Below are 19,211 nucleotides of genomic sequence, written 5' to 3' on the forward strand. Positions count from 1 at the left end.
AAAAGGCTAGAAAAGCAATAGATAGGGAATCCACCACCTGGGCAACTGCCGTAAGTGCAGATCAGTAATGACTGAACCCGCTATCTTGGGATCTGGAAGCTGACGTTGGACCACTGATCCACAGAGGGAGCTATACAGAAAAAGTTGTGATGACGAATTAGATGTCCCGTAGTTTATTCAGCAGACCATTAGCTGTGTTTCTTTTTTTAAACTTTCATTTCAGAAATACTTTGTAGTTGTATCACTAGGCATTCTCTGCCAGTGACAGTGGCATCTAAATCATTTAAAAATCATTTATGTCTGTCCATCTAACTTATAATAAGTATTGCACTTCGGTTAATTCACATTCCAATAGCTCTGAAATGTTATCCAGTTCATTACTTAGAAGATTTTTCATATGTGAGAATGTAGAATCAAATTCGTGAGTGATTTAAAATTTGGCAGTAAATTAAGAACAGTTATTTGGAGTTGACGAGCAACAAAGTGGACAGTTCCTAAGTTCTGCAGTTCTGTCTATAGAACTTTGAAGTGCCTATCACTTCTTGTATCTTTAAAACACACAGAGAAAGGAGGTCTTCTTTACTTTTCCTTCTCCTGTAAGACACATGTTGTGTCAGCTTCTTGTCATCATCTATCATTTATTTCACACTCACTATCATACCTATCTTGACAGGCTGGCCATGTAGGTGGTTCAGGTAAATGGAGAAAAGCAGTTAATCAAGGCAAATGTTGTGTTTGAAAGCAAAGCTATCAAATGAAATGCTTGATCAAATAAAAAACGACAGAGATTCTCACTTTTATACTCCGTATGGCTCTACTTCTAAATTGACGTTTTGGCAGATTTTGGCTCTGTCTGGTGGTTATGCGCTGAAGCATAGGCATCCAACCAATCCCAATCTGCCATTCATATAGATTTATATCGGCAGAGCACGATGTCGAAACCCAGTTGCCAACTCTAATATTTACATTCGCCACGTGATTAACCTATCTCGCTCAGCGTGTATGGTATTTGGTACTCTTCGCGATCTTTCACATTTTCCTTCAGTAATTAGTGTGTTTTTCATATTGTTAGAGGGTTCTAGTGACTTGAGATCAGTATATATTCTCTTATTAATGTCAGATGTTGTTAGTAAGTGTACTTTTTGTGAATTTGTTTTCAATTCATATTCATTCGTTTTTCTGAATACGGTATTACACTTTACAAGGGCTGTTTACTGCGGTCGTAGCGCGCTGGCAACAGAGGAAAGGCGATGCTCATTTGTTTTGCGAAACGTCAATTTACAAGTAAGGCCGTGCGGAGCATAGTGAACAGCACTATGCTTGGGATCTATAGCCTATATGTCAAGTCATTGCTGCAATGACCTGGCAACAGACAACAGTAAAAGACTGCTCTGCTGTGTTCCATTCAGTGTGTAGACTCCCTATTCTTATCAGCACCTCCATACCACGGTTCAGTAGCATGAATACTATGCTGGGCCAATGTGTCAAGTTCCTGTAGTTAACAGAATATGATCCTGATGACTGGCAAGATAAAAAAAAAAAAAAAGAAATTACCTCTCTCTTGCTCCTCCCTGTCAATATTTAGAAGAGGTTGTTACACTGGACAAGGTAACTCCAATAGATCACACGTTATGCAGACATTGGTTCACAACCCACTTTGGGACAGACAATACATTCATGTGCCGAGGCCGGTGACCTTTCTACTATGATAAAAATATATGAGATTTGGAAGATCAGAATTTACTAATCCTCCTTTCTTTTTATAAAGGATACTTTGTAAATATTAACGCAAAGAACTATAGGATGCATAAAATTAAACATTTGAAATCATAAATATTTCCATTACCTTTTATAGTAGGATCAATTTGTGTTGTGGGCAAGATCAGAAATGTTATTTTCTACAACTTTTACTATATACCATTTATCGATAGGACGAGTCTTGATAGAGATATTCGAGAATTAATTTAATTTAACCTAGATTGTAATGCCTTCCCTCGTGACCTCAGATATCGATTTTTATTCCATACACAAGGTACAGAAAATACACAAACAAGATCATAATTTACTGCATTCATTAAAAGTAGTATTGTAAATTTCTTTAAGGGGTCTTAAAATATGAGAATATTTTTAGAACAAATTGGATCATGTGTCCTGTATTTGACTACCCTCTCTTAAGCAGAACTTATTTGTGCTTGAAGGTCGATATTTCTGTTATTCTATCATCATTTTCTCCTTCATTATGTGGAGTGGTAGGCCTATTATGGTGAAGTATCTGGAAAGTTTTCAGAAAGCTGTATGTAGTGGTCCCGTCAGTTTTTATTAACATTTTGTAAGTTATTCTCTGAATAGCCCTCTTGTCATTGTAGATTTTCCTCATTGTGTGATTCTGTATTATACTTGTTGTGTTATGTTTATTAAACAGATAGCAAATTAGAAGCATGATTGTTAGTAAAATTGGCTATGATTGTCTTGCCACTTGTTTTAGGCCTGTTTACTGGCCAGCGTTTCCTTCTCCAGTCTTTGTTCTGTCGATTTGATGGGACCCCACAGCTGTAAAAGCTGTCTTAGAGGCCGCACTATGGCAGACTTTAGCAAGGACAAAAATCGATCCAACAGAATGCCTAGTGACGTTGCCGAAAATGGATTTGGAGATATGGATGGCATGCCGTGTGAGTTAACCTTTCATGCATGAATTTCCTCAGTTTGTTCTTTCAATTAATTGCAGTGAACTTATTTAAAATATTGTTATTTTTCAGCAATGCCGTGGTTCGGAATGGACATTGGTGGAACATTGTGCAAGCTGGTTTACTTTGAGCCCAAAGATATTACCCCTGATGAAGCAGACTCTGAAGTGGAAACTCTAAAAAATATCCGTAGATATCTTACGAAAAATTCTGCATACGGGAAAACTGGGCATAGAGACACCCATTTACAGGTATATCTTCATTAATTGCAAGAATCTGATGTTTGGTCAGTATAGTTAGAGATGTTATGCACTACTTTTTTTAAAAAAATTGAAGTTTTCTGTTGTAAACTGTAATTTGTACTGTGCCGTTGCTGTCTTGCTATTGTCTTAGGTTTGTGATCATATGGTCTCACAGAACAGGCATGAACAAGTATTGCACATAACAGACATTTCAAAAGACAAGCTTTCAACTTCATCTTGCTCAAGAATATTGTTTATATTAAACTCACTATACAAGTGATAGTAAGTGAAAAATTAATATTGTTTTGAACTTTTTAGTTGATAGTGTAACAGGAATGCTGGTCATTTCCTTCACTACAAGGCTGTGCTTACAATGAAGTATTTTAGTACTTCTTGTAGAACTGTTCATTCTAAAATAGAGGTGTTCCAATTTCCTTCATCCTGGTAAATCATTCCCTTCTAGTCTAAGGAAGTAATCACCATCTAACCTACAGACAGATTAATTTTTCCCTCTGTTTTGTTGTTTTGGAAACCTGGCAACTTCAATACTATGCTGACATGTTTTCCTTCTGAGATATAATGATGCAGACAACTTGTCACCAGTGACAAGTGATTCGAGAAAAGCTTCCCCTCCATAGCAAAGAGATGCAGCATCTTCATGACATATTTCCTTTCAAACTGCTTTATTTTTTTATTTTTTGCTATGGGTTTGACGTTGCACTGACAACCTTGGCTGTATTTAAGGTACAGCCTCAGAATTTTACCTGGTGTGTAAATGGATAACCACAGAAAACCATTTTAGTGCTGCCGACACTGAGGTTGGAAATCCCTATCTCCTGAATGCATGCTCATATCTATGTGACCGAAACTACTTGGCCAGCTCACTCAGTAAACAGCCTTTTGTTCAGGGGGCAACAGTTATGGGGCACGGGGTTGTATGCAGATCATTGTACATAATTGTTTAGATGTTGCCAATTGAAATTTCTAAGATTCTGCTTATATTCTGCTGATAATTTTTTGTTGTTGGTTTTTCATGAGCTTTTACAGCAGCTGTATTGATGCTGATTTCTGTGACAGCAGATGCATAAATATCAGGCTACCTTGCTTTAAACTGAAAAGTCCTTGAACCATCTAAAGACAGTAGCATGAAATAGTGCATATTCACTGTAATATTGTTGTGCAGCTTTTCATACATGTCTGAGACTGCATACAATAAAAAATATTTAAAAAATAATACTCAATTTCTTTCAGTGGTTTGAGTCTCGTTGGTCGGAAAAATTTTCACCATCAGGATGTTGGCCAGCAGGTTAGGAGAGGTGCTGGTATAAAATTCATAATTCAGTAGATTGCATGCCAAAAGCCTGGATTAACCCTGACAGTAACACGTCTATAAATATCGCTTTAGTTACACCACACGTTTCGAAGACGTGTCACTCAAAGCCTATTATTTAAAGTTACATTAAAGTTACCAGATGGAATGAACAAGGAATAGAGGTGGTGGAGAGGATAACTCTCCCCTCCTTAAGAGGAGTAGATGGCATTCATTTGCACAACACGTCAGAAAAACATATGATGTTACTGTCAGGGTTAAAATCCAAATCTCTCTGCAGTGCTCATATGAAGTGTGTGCATATGACTCTGTTGATGGTGATTTGTCCATCAGATCTGGACATCGAGCCTTCAATCAATCAGTCACTACTGATCTTCATTTAGGACAGTCGCCCAGGTGGCAGATACCCTTACTGTTGTTTTCGTAGCCTTTTCTTAAATGATTGCAAAGAAATTGGAAATTTATTGACCATCTCCCTTGGTAAATTATTCCAATCCCTAACACCCCTTCCTATAAACAAATATTTACCCCAATTTGTCCTCTTGAATTCCAACTTTATCTCCGTATTGTGATCTTTCCTGCTTTTAAAGACACCACTCAAACTTATTAGTCTACTAATGTCATTTCACGCCATCTCTCCACTGACAGCTTGGAACATACCGCTCAATACTAATATAGTTGGTATTATAAATCTACTCATTTGGAACAAATATTTCAGGTTCCCTATGAAAATCAACATCTGTATCACATACCACTTAATCAAGCAGCCGGCTGCTGAAGCCTGTCGCACTCCTCTGGGGCAAATGATTACTGAGGAATGAAAGATGACAGAGACAACCAGAGTACCCGGAGAAAAACCTGTCCCACCTTCGCTTTGTCCAGCACAAATCTCACATAGAGTGACTGGGATTTGAACCAAGGAACCCAGCGGTGAGAGGCCGGTGCGCTGCCACCTGAGCCACGGAGCCTCCATCTTAGTTTACTCCTATAAATTCACTTATTTAGGTTTTCCATTCTGACCTTTCTCACATCTTAGTTTCTCATTCTGCCTTTCCTATCATACCTTTTAGGTATTTTGCTGGCTTGAATTAACACTAGGATTACCAAACACACTTTCTACCTACTTTTACCGAAGCGGTCATTTTGACCGATAGTGGCATGTATTCTTTTCTTGAGGATATTGGTGTCAGAAAAAAGGTTCGAATTGAGTATAAAAACATCATAGACCATAATTTAATTATTATCATGCATGATTTGTAAACACTATTATGAATAAATAAATAGATAAACAAGTAAGTACACTAGTAAGGCAGAATGTTCTTCTTACACACTTTAGCTTTACATATCTGCATGAATGTCACTTTCTGCTTTTCAACTTATTTGTCGCACTGTACACACACACTTTGCTTGGTCACCTTTGAAGTGAACCACAGACCAGTTTTCTACAGATTGCATACCTTTCAACTGTCTTGTTCCCATTGCACACTTCTTCCCTGATTGATGAAAAACTCAGCAAGACGCAATACTACGTGTTCACTTAGGGTCCGATCGTTGGGTCGCGTTTCATCTTTTCCAAGATAGGGAAAACCGTTTACAACATACTTGGCTTCCACATCGACTTCCAACCAAAATTTCATACAAAACTTTTCTGGTTTATTGGCCATATACTTCATAAATGGGCATCTAACTTTCGATGGAAAGAGTTGTTCATCCACGGTAATGTTCTCACCTGATCTGAAGCAAATCGTAAAATTAGATATAAATTTGTCCCGCACAACAGATACAAGCGCAAATCTATCAATTTTCAGGTGATCCCTGCTGGTAGATTTTCCATTGAATACAAGAAACCTCATGATATCCAGGAAATGGTTTCGTGCCACAGTTTGGGAGAAAATTCCAGGACCCCACTTCTGTGACCACAGATCAAGAATGTTCGTGTCAGCTCCATAAGTTCTGCGTGTGTATAAAATACCAATGACAGCGTCCAATTCTTCCAAAGAAAGTGTCCGTTCAGGATTGTTAAGAACTTTGCGGGCTCCAACCTCATTATATCATTCGATGTGGCGCAGCTTGGATTCGTCAATAAAAAGACAAGCTGTAGCGGAACAAGTTCCTTCAATGTGGCGTTTTACATGTCCTGTGAGACCTCGGACTTCCCTCAGTACATTTTACTGTCCTCGACGGCCTGGCAGGCTTTGTAGATCAACAAGAGTCCGCAATGTTCCATCCAAAGCGACTTCTTCCTCGCCAACCGTCATATGCTGACCACGCCCATATGTTGACTTACCACAGCGTATGCTCGGCCTTCTGTAGTTGATATTGTGCTCCTTGCCAGTAAATTCATTATCTTCCTTAGTGTTTCCTTCACCTGCAAAATATAATACCAGACTTACTTACACTGTGCACAGCATTACGTAAATACTAAATGACTAACTTTAAATTGGCTTACCTTTGTCATCAGCTGCTTTGCTAGTGTGCGTGCGTCGCCATTTGGCGGGTAGTTCCGTAACCTTTGAGGTCGAAGGTTGCTGTGTGATTTCATGTTCACATGGAAATTCAACAGGCTCGACGCAACTAGAATCACTATCCAAACTATTTCTGTTTGTCAAATTATACACATTTTCGCAATTATCGAGGTGTAAATCAGTCCCAGATTCATCGCATGATTGTGATAGGGAAATTATATGCTTATGCTTCAGAATTTCGGCATCCATTTGCAGACTACGTGAAAATATGTTTCTTTGGGGTAATTACAAACAATCGGGAAATCTAGTTTGAATGTTTGTAACGAGTGAACACGACACTTGACTGCTTGTTACGATTGCACACCTTTCATTACTGAACAAATACTGACTATACTTTCCTGTCATTGTACTTGTATCATTGTTTGAAAAGAGCCAACAGCTGTCCCATTGCAGCACAACAATTTCTATTCAATACTACGGTAATAAAGTACACTGTAACAGCGTGTTAGAATGATATCCCGTTCTAAATGAATGCCACAGAAGTCTGATCGGGTAGCTACTGCAATACCGGTCAAAATGACTGTCCGGTAAAAGTAGGTATATGACCTCATAGCGCTAACTAGAAAGGAGTTACGGGTTTTTGAAGCTATATGCCGAAAAGTACACTTAATATCAATAAAAGCCACCAAAGGGTTTGTATGTTCTAACAGTATAACGAGAGTGACAGGGAAAACAAAACCGAAAACGGTCATTTTGACCGCTGCGGTAAACCTAGTGTTAAACTCTCCTCCCTACATGTCATTGTCCAGGTCCTAGCTGCATAGGTTAATATGGGCGCATAATACAGTTTATACAAGATCTCTTTATACTTCCGTGGTACTTCCTTATTCCAGACAAGGTTTCTTACACACTGATAGAATGCATCAACCTGTTGCATCTTCTTGCTAATCTTCACGTCCAGACTTGTATTCTGCATTAATTCCCTCCCGGGGTGATTATGAAAAAAGGAAAGATCTTTCTGTGTGTCAGTGGTAGATAATCTCTCTGGATCCCAATGTCATAGGTTCAAACCTGTCTTAGGTAGTCAGATTTCTGAGGGGCATAAGAAAGTCCATTTGACACTCCATATCGTACGATGTTGGCATGTAAAATATCTCTAGTGACACATTTGGTGTTTACCTGATAAAATTAATTAAAACTCAGCCATAGATTGCCCAAGAGTGGTGTACCTTGCCATCTGATAGAGTAAAATGAAACTTTGAAATTGATGCGCAGCAGCCTGATGTCATGGAAAAAAGTATAGACACCAGAGTTTATACGCTAATAAAAAGTTTATCCTTTGTCCCACATGCATGGAAACAAGCTACACCAAAATTTATCTTATTTTATTCTATGTTCAATTATGTGGCGTAGAAATTTTTATCGTACACAGTTAAAATTTTAACGCAGGCTGAACAAAAAAGTGCCAGTATTTTTTCAATTTCCATTGGAGTTCTCACTTCGAAAAGTCATAACATTAAAAGTATTGATCTGATTGTTACCAAACTTGAATATGTCTTTAAGTAACTTATTGTTGGTCTGTATACCAAGTTTTTATTTCATCTGATATTTGTAAAAGAAGGTTGTCGTAAATTTCGTGAAACAACATTTTATCATTACTGGGTGATCTTAGCCATTAAAAATATGGCTTGTTATGAAGCTCATGAGAATGTCAGGCTAAAATTAAAACTGCTTTTTGCGTGCATGCAGTTATTGATTTATATTTAATTGGGTGGTCGTGTAAGAAGAAAGCAGCTTACCGGCCGACGAGAACAATGCACTTGGCCCTGGAAACCCTTGCGATGTAGCCGGGATGAACAATAATTTGGCTGCTGTACAATAAGTGGGTGTTTGTTGTTTTGTCGGTTGTTTAAAACCTTTATTGGACAAGCGCTCAAAATATCGATAGAATTACGTAATATATCTCGTATTTTGCCGTAAGTTCCGGCTTATGGGAAAGACCTATTCATTTCATTAGTGATTAATGCTTCAGTGCACTTCGCAGAATTGTTTAGAAACTTACTTTCCGTAGAAGTAGAGAAGTCATTGTTTCCTCAAAATGTGTAATTTCTACGTGAAATTTAGTAAGAGGGTAAAGATTATGCTGTCGCTAACAACTCCAGTCAGTGGAGCTTGCAAATCACAGTAGCATTCCCTCCACAGTGAACTCTTAGTAGCGCGCGCTTAATTCAATACCTACATTAAAGGTCAAAAACAATTTTTTCTGTCATTGTTTTAAGAAAAACCTGGGTCCCAGGTTCGATCACTGGCCAGGTCATTGAAATTTAGTTTCACTCGGGGCTAGGTGATAGTGATTATTCGAAGTGTATATTCTCTTCAAGGTATCAATAGTAATGGTGGGATGCATTCAACTTTTGAAACGTCTTATATTTTAAGTTCTGGGTGATAGGGGGAAATACCACTCTTCATCGTCTAGTACGTTAATCCCTTATTCCACTTTCTCACCCCACAACATAACACATTCCTTGCGAAGTAGCTGTGCATGACTCAAAGTTGATACAGAGCGGTGACAGAGTTCATTTGGCGTGGTAAATAGGGCAAGTGGGCAATACCGCTCGGCCGATACACTGCTTTCTTCTCTCAAAGCCACTCAATTAAATATATCAATATAAAATCAATAAGTTACTTTTAAGATGTTTTTAAGTTTGGTAATGATCAGATCAATACTTTTTAAAGTTACGGATTTTCAAGGTGAGCGCTCCATTGGAAATGAAAAAAATACCGGTACTCTTTTGTTCAACCTGTGTTCCAATTTTAACTGGGTATGATAAAAATTTCTACGCCACATAATTAAACGTAGAATAAAATAAGCTAAATTTCGGTGTAGCTTGTTTCTGTGTGGGACAAGGGATGAACTATTTATTAACATATTAACTCAGGTGTCTATACTTTTTTCCATGACAGTAGATGGCGTCAGATCAAAATGCTGAGGCCATACAGATTATTATTGTGACAGAGTATTCCATTCAAGTCTTTGCATCCTTAGTACTATACATAAATTTAGTTATTTAAAAAATTGTTGCATCAAGATTAATCCACAAACTATATAAATTAATGAGAATTGCATAAGTATGTCAAACCCTTGTCCCATTTGTCTACAGGTTCGGGTGTGAAACATTATGTATCTTCATAGCAAATTTTTGTGATCAGTACCCTTCCTGAAGTCAACCTCATCAGAGGAGTTAATGAAATGAAATGAATGCTGAAATAATATGATAGTAGAAAGGGAGAGAGTGAAAATCAGTACTGGCACATAGCCTACTCCTGTCAAATAGTACCAAGCGGTCTGCTCAAGGCTTAATGTCTCCATCCAACAGATGAATCAGCATCGACAATGTCGTGCTCTCACACCATATGAACACTGTGGAGATGTCTGAAATTGAATCCAGGCTTTTGGCACGCAATCTCATGATTAGAAATTGTATACCACCACCTCTCCTGCCCTGCTGGCCAACATTCTGATGGTGGAAATTTTTTCCGCTAACCACGGCGCAAGACCTTGTGCTGTAACGATCATGGCCACCAGGAGGACTTAATGGGGATTGGATAAGTGATTTTGCAGAATATGGAGGGAACCTCTCGTATCCAATAAGGCAGGCAACCTCCTGACCTAACTGTTCTTTAGAGTGAAATATGTGCAGAAGGCTGAAAACAATTTTAAAATCATGCCTACATCTTACCAGCAGCCCTGCAACCATGACATTGTTCATGTTTACAAGGTCTTAAAATAGTGTACCGTTGGCAGGTAGATCTTCTTTTCTGATCAGCTGTCTTTGGCTGTTATAGAAAGAAATGTTTGAAAAAGGAAAAATATATTGGATATTTTCTCTTATTTATTATTTGTGACTGCATTTAAGTTTGAGGGATGTATTTATCTTGGCTATGTTTCCTTAGCCCTCTCTTTGTATACCGGAAGTGAGAATTATGTGTAATTGTAATGCAGTTAAAGCTTTTGTGACCAGCAGGAAGTAAGAAGTCATAGGTCAGTCATCAATATGAAACAGTTGAAGTCTTGAATATGTATATGGCATTTGCACTGTTGTAACAGAATTCATTATGTAACTATATCATATATGAAACCTGTAAATATCATGTAGGTGATATTGAAAGGCAAATAAGGACTGTTGAGCCTGTGTATGTTGGGTATTCAGCCTGGAGGCTGGTTTGATCCTCCACAGCTTAACCGATAGATATCATAGATAATCAAGAGAAATCACTTTTAATGACAAAACCATATTATTAGAAAAAAAATACAGTAGGCTAAATAAGAAATTTTGAAATTCATTATACTGTAATTGAAAACTGATGCAGATTTTAGACTATTAGACCCCTGAGAAACAGTGTTTTAAACTATATAATTAGTATTAGGTGCTTACTTTTTCAATTAAGATACACTTTATGCTTCTGAACATTTTTCATTTTTAATGTCTTAATTACCCAATCAGTATTCCAAGGGACACAGCTAGATGTGGTTTTATGAAATGCAAAATTCCCCCCCCCCCCCCCCCCCCCCCCGATATCGCAGTAATGTAATAATGTACGATAGTGTCTGTCCATACTTTTTTGTGATTCACAAGGGGGGGTTAGTATCCATCCATCATTTCCTAAAGTTTTGTCTGTCTGTCTGTCTGTCTGTCTGTCTGTCTGTCTGTGTTTCAGTTTGGAGTGAATAAACATAACAACTGTTGATCCATTTTTCATGAAACTTGCCAGTTCTGAAGTGGATACAGCCAGAATATTCCTGCACTTGGCCTTTTCTCAGTCCATTTAATATGAGCTGAATATTAAGCAAAATACTTAAAACTATATAATAGGGACCGACAAGCCATTTAATATAGGTTCATATAGTGTTATACAATAAAGCTAATTTGCTTATAGTACTGTATACTGCCTATAAATGTCTTATTTGGTTTTTTTTATTTTATAAAATTAACATTGTATTGCACTGAAAACAGCTGAAATGAGTTTTTTAATGTTCATTCATAATTATTGCCAAGCACTTCCTCATTGTAAAAAATAGCCTTTTTCGGAGGACAGATTGCACCAATACTGTTAGAAACGAGAGAGGTACTCAACACCTCTCTCTTTTCCTACATATTGTTAGAAAGGGAAGGGGTTTTAATTAACCTTTATTCTTAATAATTTTTGCAAATAGAGATAAAAGAATGTTTTCTCACACCTCCTAACCAAGGTCTGAGTGCTTTCAGTTCGTTTTCTTCATCCATTGGTAGCTGGTATTTCTGAAAGTGGTGCGACAGTGTTCAGCAATTTCCCCATTGATATTTACAGCGTAGCCATTTCATCATGCCAAAAAATTGGGAACATTAAAGATCAAACTACATAAATGTGTGAAGCCAGTGGCGATGTGTTTTCGACTGATGGGTCAATTCTGTTCTGTAAAATATGCCGTCGTCGGCTGCAACTCTTAAATGAGTAAACATATTCTTCAGCACTTTGCATTTTCACTCTCACAATGCTTTGTGAACATGTTTCAAAAATGTGAAACGTTAGTAAACTGTGTGAAAAAGAGCCATATTTTGCATTGTGTAGAACCCATAACACATAAATGTGCTCTGTGTGAAAGAAAGGATTTAAATTTAAAATTTAAGTAGATTATATTACTCAGTTTTAATGCCTATGAGAGTGCCTATTTTGCACTTTTTTGTGTGTGTGTGCCTAATGTCCAGTCTGTAGAAATAACATCGTTGACCTCAAGAAAACTGCATCTCAGCCAGAGTGAAGCAAACGACTTTGACTTCTCTTGTGAAACCATTTTTTGTGAAACTTGCCATTATTAAAAGTAGATACATCCATGGTTTTCTCTGTCTGTTTATTTGGAGCTGAGAAATAACCAGAGATTGCATGTTAAGCAAAATACATACAGTATATTTTTACAGATATAATACGTAATATGTCCAGGTCCGCTTTTGGTTTCTTGCTATGCCTTGCCTTCTGCTTGCCGTATAGGATACAGAAGACATTGCCAGGCTGAGTAGCTCAGACAGTAGAGGGCTGGCCTCCTAAGCCCAACTTGGCAGGTTCGATCCTGCTCAGTCTGATGGTATTTGAAGTTGCTTAAATACCCCTACGTCAGCCTCGTGTCAGTAGATTTACTGTCATGTAAAGAAACTCCTGCGGGACAAAATTCCAGCACCTCAGCATCTCTAAAAACCATGAATATGTAGTTAGTGGGACGTAAAATCATTGCCATTATTATGTAAAGCTACTCAAACTAAAGATGTTTTACATTCCTTGCAAGATTTTGTCTTATCTGATTATTGCTTCACTGAAGTCTTGGAATTTGATTTCCTTACACTCGAAACTATAGTAACTCTTGTGCCAAACATGTTGTTGTGATGAAACTTCAGGTTTATTTGCATACCATTTTGAGGTGCAACTAGTTTACAAAGGAAAAAAATAAATGTATCCTCCTAATTCAATACAAAACATAATTCCATCATTAGATGGAGCAATAAAATTCCAACATGTTTCCACTCGTTTGAGCCATCTTCAGTGAAATAAGGATGGGGGGGATAAAGTAACTTACATAATACAAGCTTAAAATGTGCTAATAAATAATGAAGGAACAAATGAAAATCAAAAGAGGCATGATGGAAATAAAAACAATAACTACAATATTTGCAACACTAGAAGGAGCAATAAATAACTTGTTGAGACAAATTCAGTAAAAAAAAAGTTAATGTAAAACATAATTGAATCCAAAAAGTGTGCTAGCCTAAGATGAAAAGAAAACAAATGATACAGACGGAAACGAACAGTAAGTGCTTATAGTGAGGTTGCAGACCTCTTAGTCTAAATTTTTTTAAGTTTGATAACAATTCAAAAACAGGACGAAAAAACTGTGTTGAAAATTCAGGCTGACAGTCTGTCTTTGTAGAAACACCATCACAATGAATGGCTAGGAGGGGAGCGAAAAAGCTTGAGAAACCAACTTTGAGAGAAGACCAACATGCCAGGTGAGATGTATGTGATAAGTGATGGAAAAACGCCGATGAATTTAAAATTTTAGAATAGCAGCATTCTCAATTTAGTGGTCCCGTTCTCGAAGATTGTTTCCAATATTGGCTAGGTGTGTTTGCCTTATTTTAAATGGTTGGGAGGGCAGTGACAAAATTGTGAAGCTGTGTTAGAGAAGTAACAGGTGCATGGTAAACTGTAAGTGACCATAGTGGAAACCGTCAACAAAGTTCCAATCTGTAATGGAAAAAACGAGGTTGTGTGAAAAACTTGGGCTGATAAGTAAAAAGTGTAAAATGGGTGCGAAGAAAACTTTAAACTTACGGTACTTAAAAGGTGGTTGTCCTCTAGAACCAGCCGGGCCTTCTCAAAGTTAACGGTCTCGTTCGTATGTGTCGAGTCTGTTGTTGGCTCAGCTGTGTTTGGGAGGATGGGAGGAGCAGAAGGGGAAGGGGGGTTCAGGGCTGGTGGGGAGGGGGGAATGGTGGGGAGTTGGAGAGATGGAGACGGGTTTTGTTTTTATTATAGAAGTTCTGACAAATATATGGAATGAATGTTTCAAGTAGAATGTTCTTTTTTTTTTAGTTGATTTCATTTAAATTGTGAGAGAGGTTCATAAACAGATCTAAATTGATGTGGATTATCTCGAGGGCGTTGAGCAAGGCGCCTTTTTACTCTTAATGCAAGATCTTAAGATCTTTATCTATTTATGTGTATTCGTGGCTGGATGCTTTATGATGTTCACTCATACCTCATATTTGAGAGCGTTGCGATGTTTGGCATATCTTATGACAAAATTGCTGCCTGTTTGACCTACATAGCTGGAATTACAGGATTGGCATTCTAATTTGTAAACTCCGGAGTTCAAGTATCTATTATTAATGTTGTTATTGTTGACAGTGTGTGGATTGAAAATGAGTTTGGAGTTGGTATGGGAGGTTCTAAATGCTATTTTGATGTTGTGTTTTTTAAAAATATTAGAAATTTGGTAAATGGTACTATTATTGAAAGTGAATGTGGAAGACTTTTCCTTAGGAGCGGAAACTTTTTCTAGGGTAGTCTTGGGTCTGCTCTTATATCTATTGATGATTCTGCTGATGAAGGTTCTACTGAAACCGTTGTGTTCTGCAATATTGTGAATAGTATTAATATCTTTTTTGTAATTCTTGCGAGATAAAGGAGCAGTTAATGCTCTGAGTACCGTGCTATTGTAAGCTGCTTTCTTATGTATGTCTGGATGCACAGAAGTTGGTTGGATGGTATTGATGGTGTAGGTGGGTTTCCTGTATATATTAAAGGTTAAATTGTTGTTGCCTTTGCACATAATGGTTAAGTTCAGGTAATTGAGGACTTTATTGTTTTCTGACTCTATGGTGAATTTTATATGTGGGTCAGTGGAGTTAAGAAATTCAAATACTGTGTTGCTGTTAGGAATGCGGGAGTCTAAAATAACAAACATGTCATCTACAAAGCGTGTCCAGTGTTGATTGCCATTAATCTTACCAATGAACAGGCAAGGACTGCATTCAAGAGAATGAGCAAACTTCTTTGAACAGGCACTTTAAGATCAATCTCAGTCTCAGGTTTACTTCAGTGTTATTTATTTTCTGTCTTATTTTATGATGCAGAGACTTGGACCCTAACAGAGTACACCACCAAAAAAACTTTGATCTTTTGAAATGTTGTGCTACCGACGCCTGCTCAGAATATCATGAGTTGACAGAATACGTCTTACTGAAGTACTCTAACGCTTGCACAAAGAACTAGAGGTCTTGCAAAACATCCAAAAAGAAGAAACTGTAGTACTTCGACCATATCATTTGAAATGATAAATATAGACTCCTTCAACTTGTATTACAAGGTAAAATTGAAGTAAGGAGAAGTAGGGGAGGAAGAAGAAGAATATCTTGGCTACGCAATCTACAAGAATGGTATGGGCTCAGTACTCCCACTCTTTTCTGAGTTGCTGAGAACAAGATCCAGATCGCCCTGATGACAGCCGACATCCAATGAGGATATGGTACTTGTCATGTGAAAGAATTTTTGAATGCCAAATTTGCTTGTTAATTGAAAGTGTGTATCTGAAAATGCCTTCAGTGTAAGGATAAGCACTTTCCTGGAGAGACAAAAACTGTTGCTCAAAAGCTGTTTTTGATAGTGGATTCCTTAATGCACAGAACCTAGTTGTTTATTTGAAGATTAAGTGAACTTTTATCTGTTTATTTTGTGGAAGCCTTTCTTTTATATTTGGCTATTACGTATTATTGCTTTCATTTCCTTATGGCAAATAATGTTCTTTCTTTTTTGTGTTTCGTTTTGCAGATGGATAATGTTACTATTAGAGAACGCAGAGGCACGCTGCACTTCATTCGCTTCCCAACTAGCGAGATGGGAAACTTCTTGGCCCTAGCTAAATCCAAAGGCATGGCCACTCTTGTGTCTACAGTGTGTGCGACTGGAGGAGGGGCATACAAGTTTGAAGAGAACTTCCGAAGGGTATGTATGATTTTTGTATTGCACAATCAGTTATTACATGTCTCATTTCTTTTGTACACTCTGCAGTTTATTGGAAAAGTAACTTTTTGTCAGGTAATAAAATGTATCTTTAAGCAAAGTTTTATAAATTGTCATGTAAAAGAATCTGTTTTAAGCCATCTTTCAATAAAATTATTAAAAATTGCTCTTTCATCTTCATTGTAACCTTTGATTATTAAAAGTGAATGGTAGCTGCATCTGAGAGAAATTGATATAATATATGGTATATGGCACACTTTGACTGTTGTGCTGTATTCTGTAACATTCAGGAGATATGTCGCTATATTTGTTTAGTAGGCTTTTATCAGGCCAGGTAGCTCAGGCAGTAGAGCATTGGCCTTCTGAGCTCAAGCTGATGAGTTCAATCCCAGCTCAGTCCAATGGTATGAGAAGGTGCTCAGATATGTCATTCTTGTGTCTGTATATTTACTGGCATGTTAAAGATCTCCTGCAGGACAAAAATTCCAGCACCTCTGTATTTCCAAAAACCATCAAAGTAGTTAGTGGGATGTAAATTCAAAAACATTATTTAAGTAGGGTTTTAAGTGTAAGACCATGGGAAACAGCACGTAATGAATCATACTTGATATGTATGGGAAAGTGTGCTGTATACCAGTAATTAAGTTCCTTAAATATCCTGATTGTTTATTTCCCTCAATAATGCGGTGAATAACTACTGCACTCTTCGTGTACCTGAACGCAGATCTGGCTGATCACAGTACGCTCTCTGAATGGATTACGTTCTCATTTATATGATTTAATTCAGCCACTGTGCCTGCTAGCATGGTTTGTCCCATATATCCAGGATGATAAAGTTTTGATTATGGACCAAGACTTAAAGTGGAATAAGAGAACTTGTAAGAATCTACTTCATTGATTCACTCAGTCCCCGACAAGCTCATTTCTGCTTCCCAGGTTCACCAGTAGGTTAGACTTCAACACTCATCAAGGAAACATCTTGACAGATTTTCAGCCTTTAAGTAGGAAGTGTAGGATAAGAAGAAAGTCGGAGGGAAAAAAGGAAGAGACAAAAAAAAGTTAATACCAGTGGTAAAAGGTGAAGTCATTGTCTTTGTAAATCTTGCTGTATGGAATGAAGTCTCTTATTTGTTATCCTCGCCTTCTCCCCACCCTTATGTTTAATCAATGAAGAGATCTGTCAGTAGAGTATCTGTTCCAGTCTGGACCTTGTGCCCAATAAACAATTTGACGAAGTGCATACGTTGGGATACTGTGCTACCATCATAATGGCCCATACATAATCGGTATGCTAGTAACTGGTATGGAGGATCAGTGGTAGTGTGTCTGACTCTTGTTTCCCAGTTTGCAGGTTCAGTCCTGGCTGATTCTTCAAGGATGGTAAAAATATCTGGAGCTCCATGTCATCGTTGGCATATTAAAGATCTTTATATAAGTAAAAAAACTGATATATTGTGTCTTTGGTTGCACACTCAATATTGCCTGATAAAATTGAAATTAACTAAGCATAGAATCTATCAAACAGAATTCAGCTTTCTTATTAGTCAGCGGTACAATTGGAATGTTGAAATTGGTAGGCAGGCTGCCTAGATGGCATCACTTTAGGAGGTCTGTCGCTCAGTAGCTGAGGCATGATGATGATGATGGTTTTTTTTTTTTTTTTTTTTTTTAGTAGGCTAGTAAAAGAAGTAGTCGTAGTAGTACTATACCTGTAGACATTTGAATGATCAGAAATGTGCATCCATTTATCTTTAAGATTGCCATTTATATTATCTTGCAGTTGGTAATTGGTTGTTAGACATACTCTGACATGTAAAACTGCTTGCACTGTTATTCACTTCATTTTGACAAATGTTTGACTGCTTCTAGAATATAAAATATGTTATGGAGTGCCTACGTATGCTCTGAATATACTGTAATTTTAGCAAACTTATCCTCACCTACTAAAAGCTTTCAGAATTTGGCCTGTTATTTGCATTTGTATTATAATGGTTCATGGTGTGGGTTACTGTAGTCACGTCCTAGTTCGTGAACCATGAGCAACGGCTGAGTGGCCTAGTAAGTGGTCCTGAGAGTCCGGATACCAGTTGCTATGGAATGGGAGTGGGCATCTCGGACATATTCTGAGTCATGGCCCTCCTTGTGCTCAGACGGCTAGGACTATACTATTCACCGGTGGTCCATAACCCGTTAGAGGAGAGATCCTCACTTAGACTATGTGGAAGTAGGGTAGCATCCTGCTTCATGAATTTACCAAGCTCAGAACATTTTAAGCAAGCCTCGGACCTATGGGAGTAACTGAGTCCCACTCCCATTTGACAGGCGAGGGACTCCTTGGAAACAACTTGGCAAACAAAATTGAATTTGATGGGGAGCTATCAATATTAATGGGGCTTATGGAAGAAAGAAAGTAGAACTGGCTGAGTCAGCAAAGAGGATGCATCTGGATGTGCTAGGAGTAAGTGATATTCGGGTAAGGGGAGATAACTAGGAAGAGATAGGAAATTATAAAATGGACTTGACGGGTGTTAGAAAGGGAAGGACAGAGTCCTGCAGAGAGGTCCAGCCCATGAGCTGCTTCGGCAGTAGGCTGCAATGGGCTTTGAAAGGCTCGAACATAAGAAGCCCGTGACGTCATCACACGGGCCGGTCTGGCCCAGCGCTATGTCATTCGTATGCAGTGAGCCAAGGACAGCGCTGTGGTAGTTCTATGGGCTGACTGCTTCAATGTGTGCAGTGTACTGTGTGTCAGCAGAGTGCGTTGCATTACGGTCGAGTGGAGCCAATCAAATTTGCTGTGGTTTTGAGTTTGACTTCTCCGTCTATCGTGTTATCGGAAACGGATGTGGACTATAGTTCCAAAAGGAAGGAAACCGTGGCAAAAAATCGTGAAGTAAAAAAAAAAAGAAGGAACAAACGAACTAAAAACCGCACAATA

At 38.0% G+C, this 19,211-nt stretch overlaps 1 protein-coding gene across 3 annotated transcripts in view; it reads left to right on the forward strand.

Moving 5' to 3' along the window:
- fbl (pantothenate kinase 3 fbl) overlaps window positions 1–19,211 on the forward strand; it is a 104,948-nt gene that overhangs the window by 30,866 nt on the left and 54,871 nt on the right. For all 3 annotated transcript variants that reach the window (XM_067152262.2, XM_067152260.2, XM_067152261.2), the window contains exons 2-4: window positions 2,486–2,669; window positions 2,757–2,935; window positions 16,082–16,255. In XM_067152262.2, the coding sequence (XP_067008363.2) occupies window positions 2,537–2,669; window positions 2,757–2,935; window positions 16,082–16,255 (486 nt within the window). In that variant the 5' untranslated portion in view covers window positions 2,486–2,536. The remainder of the gene's footprint in view (window positions 1–2,485; window positions 2,670–2,756; window positions 2,936–16,081; window positions 16,256–19,211) is intronic.

This window comes from Anabrus simplex, chromosome 8, assembly GCF_040414725.1.
Source record: "Anabrus simplex isolate iqAnaSimp1 chromosome 8, ASM4041472v1, whole genome shotgun sequence".
Lineage (NCBI taxonomy): Eukaryota > Metazoa > Arthropoda > Insecta > Orthoptera > Tettigoniidae > Anabrus > Anabrus simplex.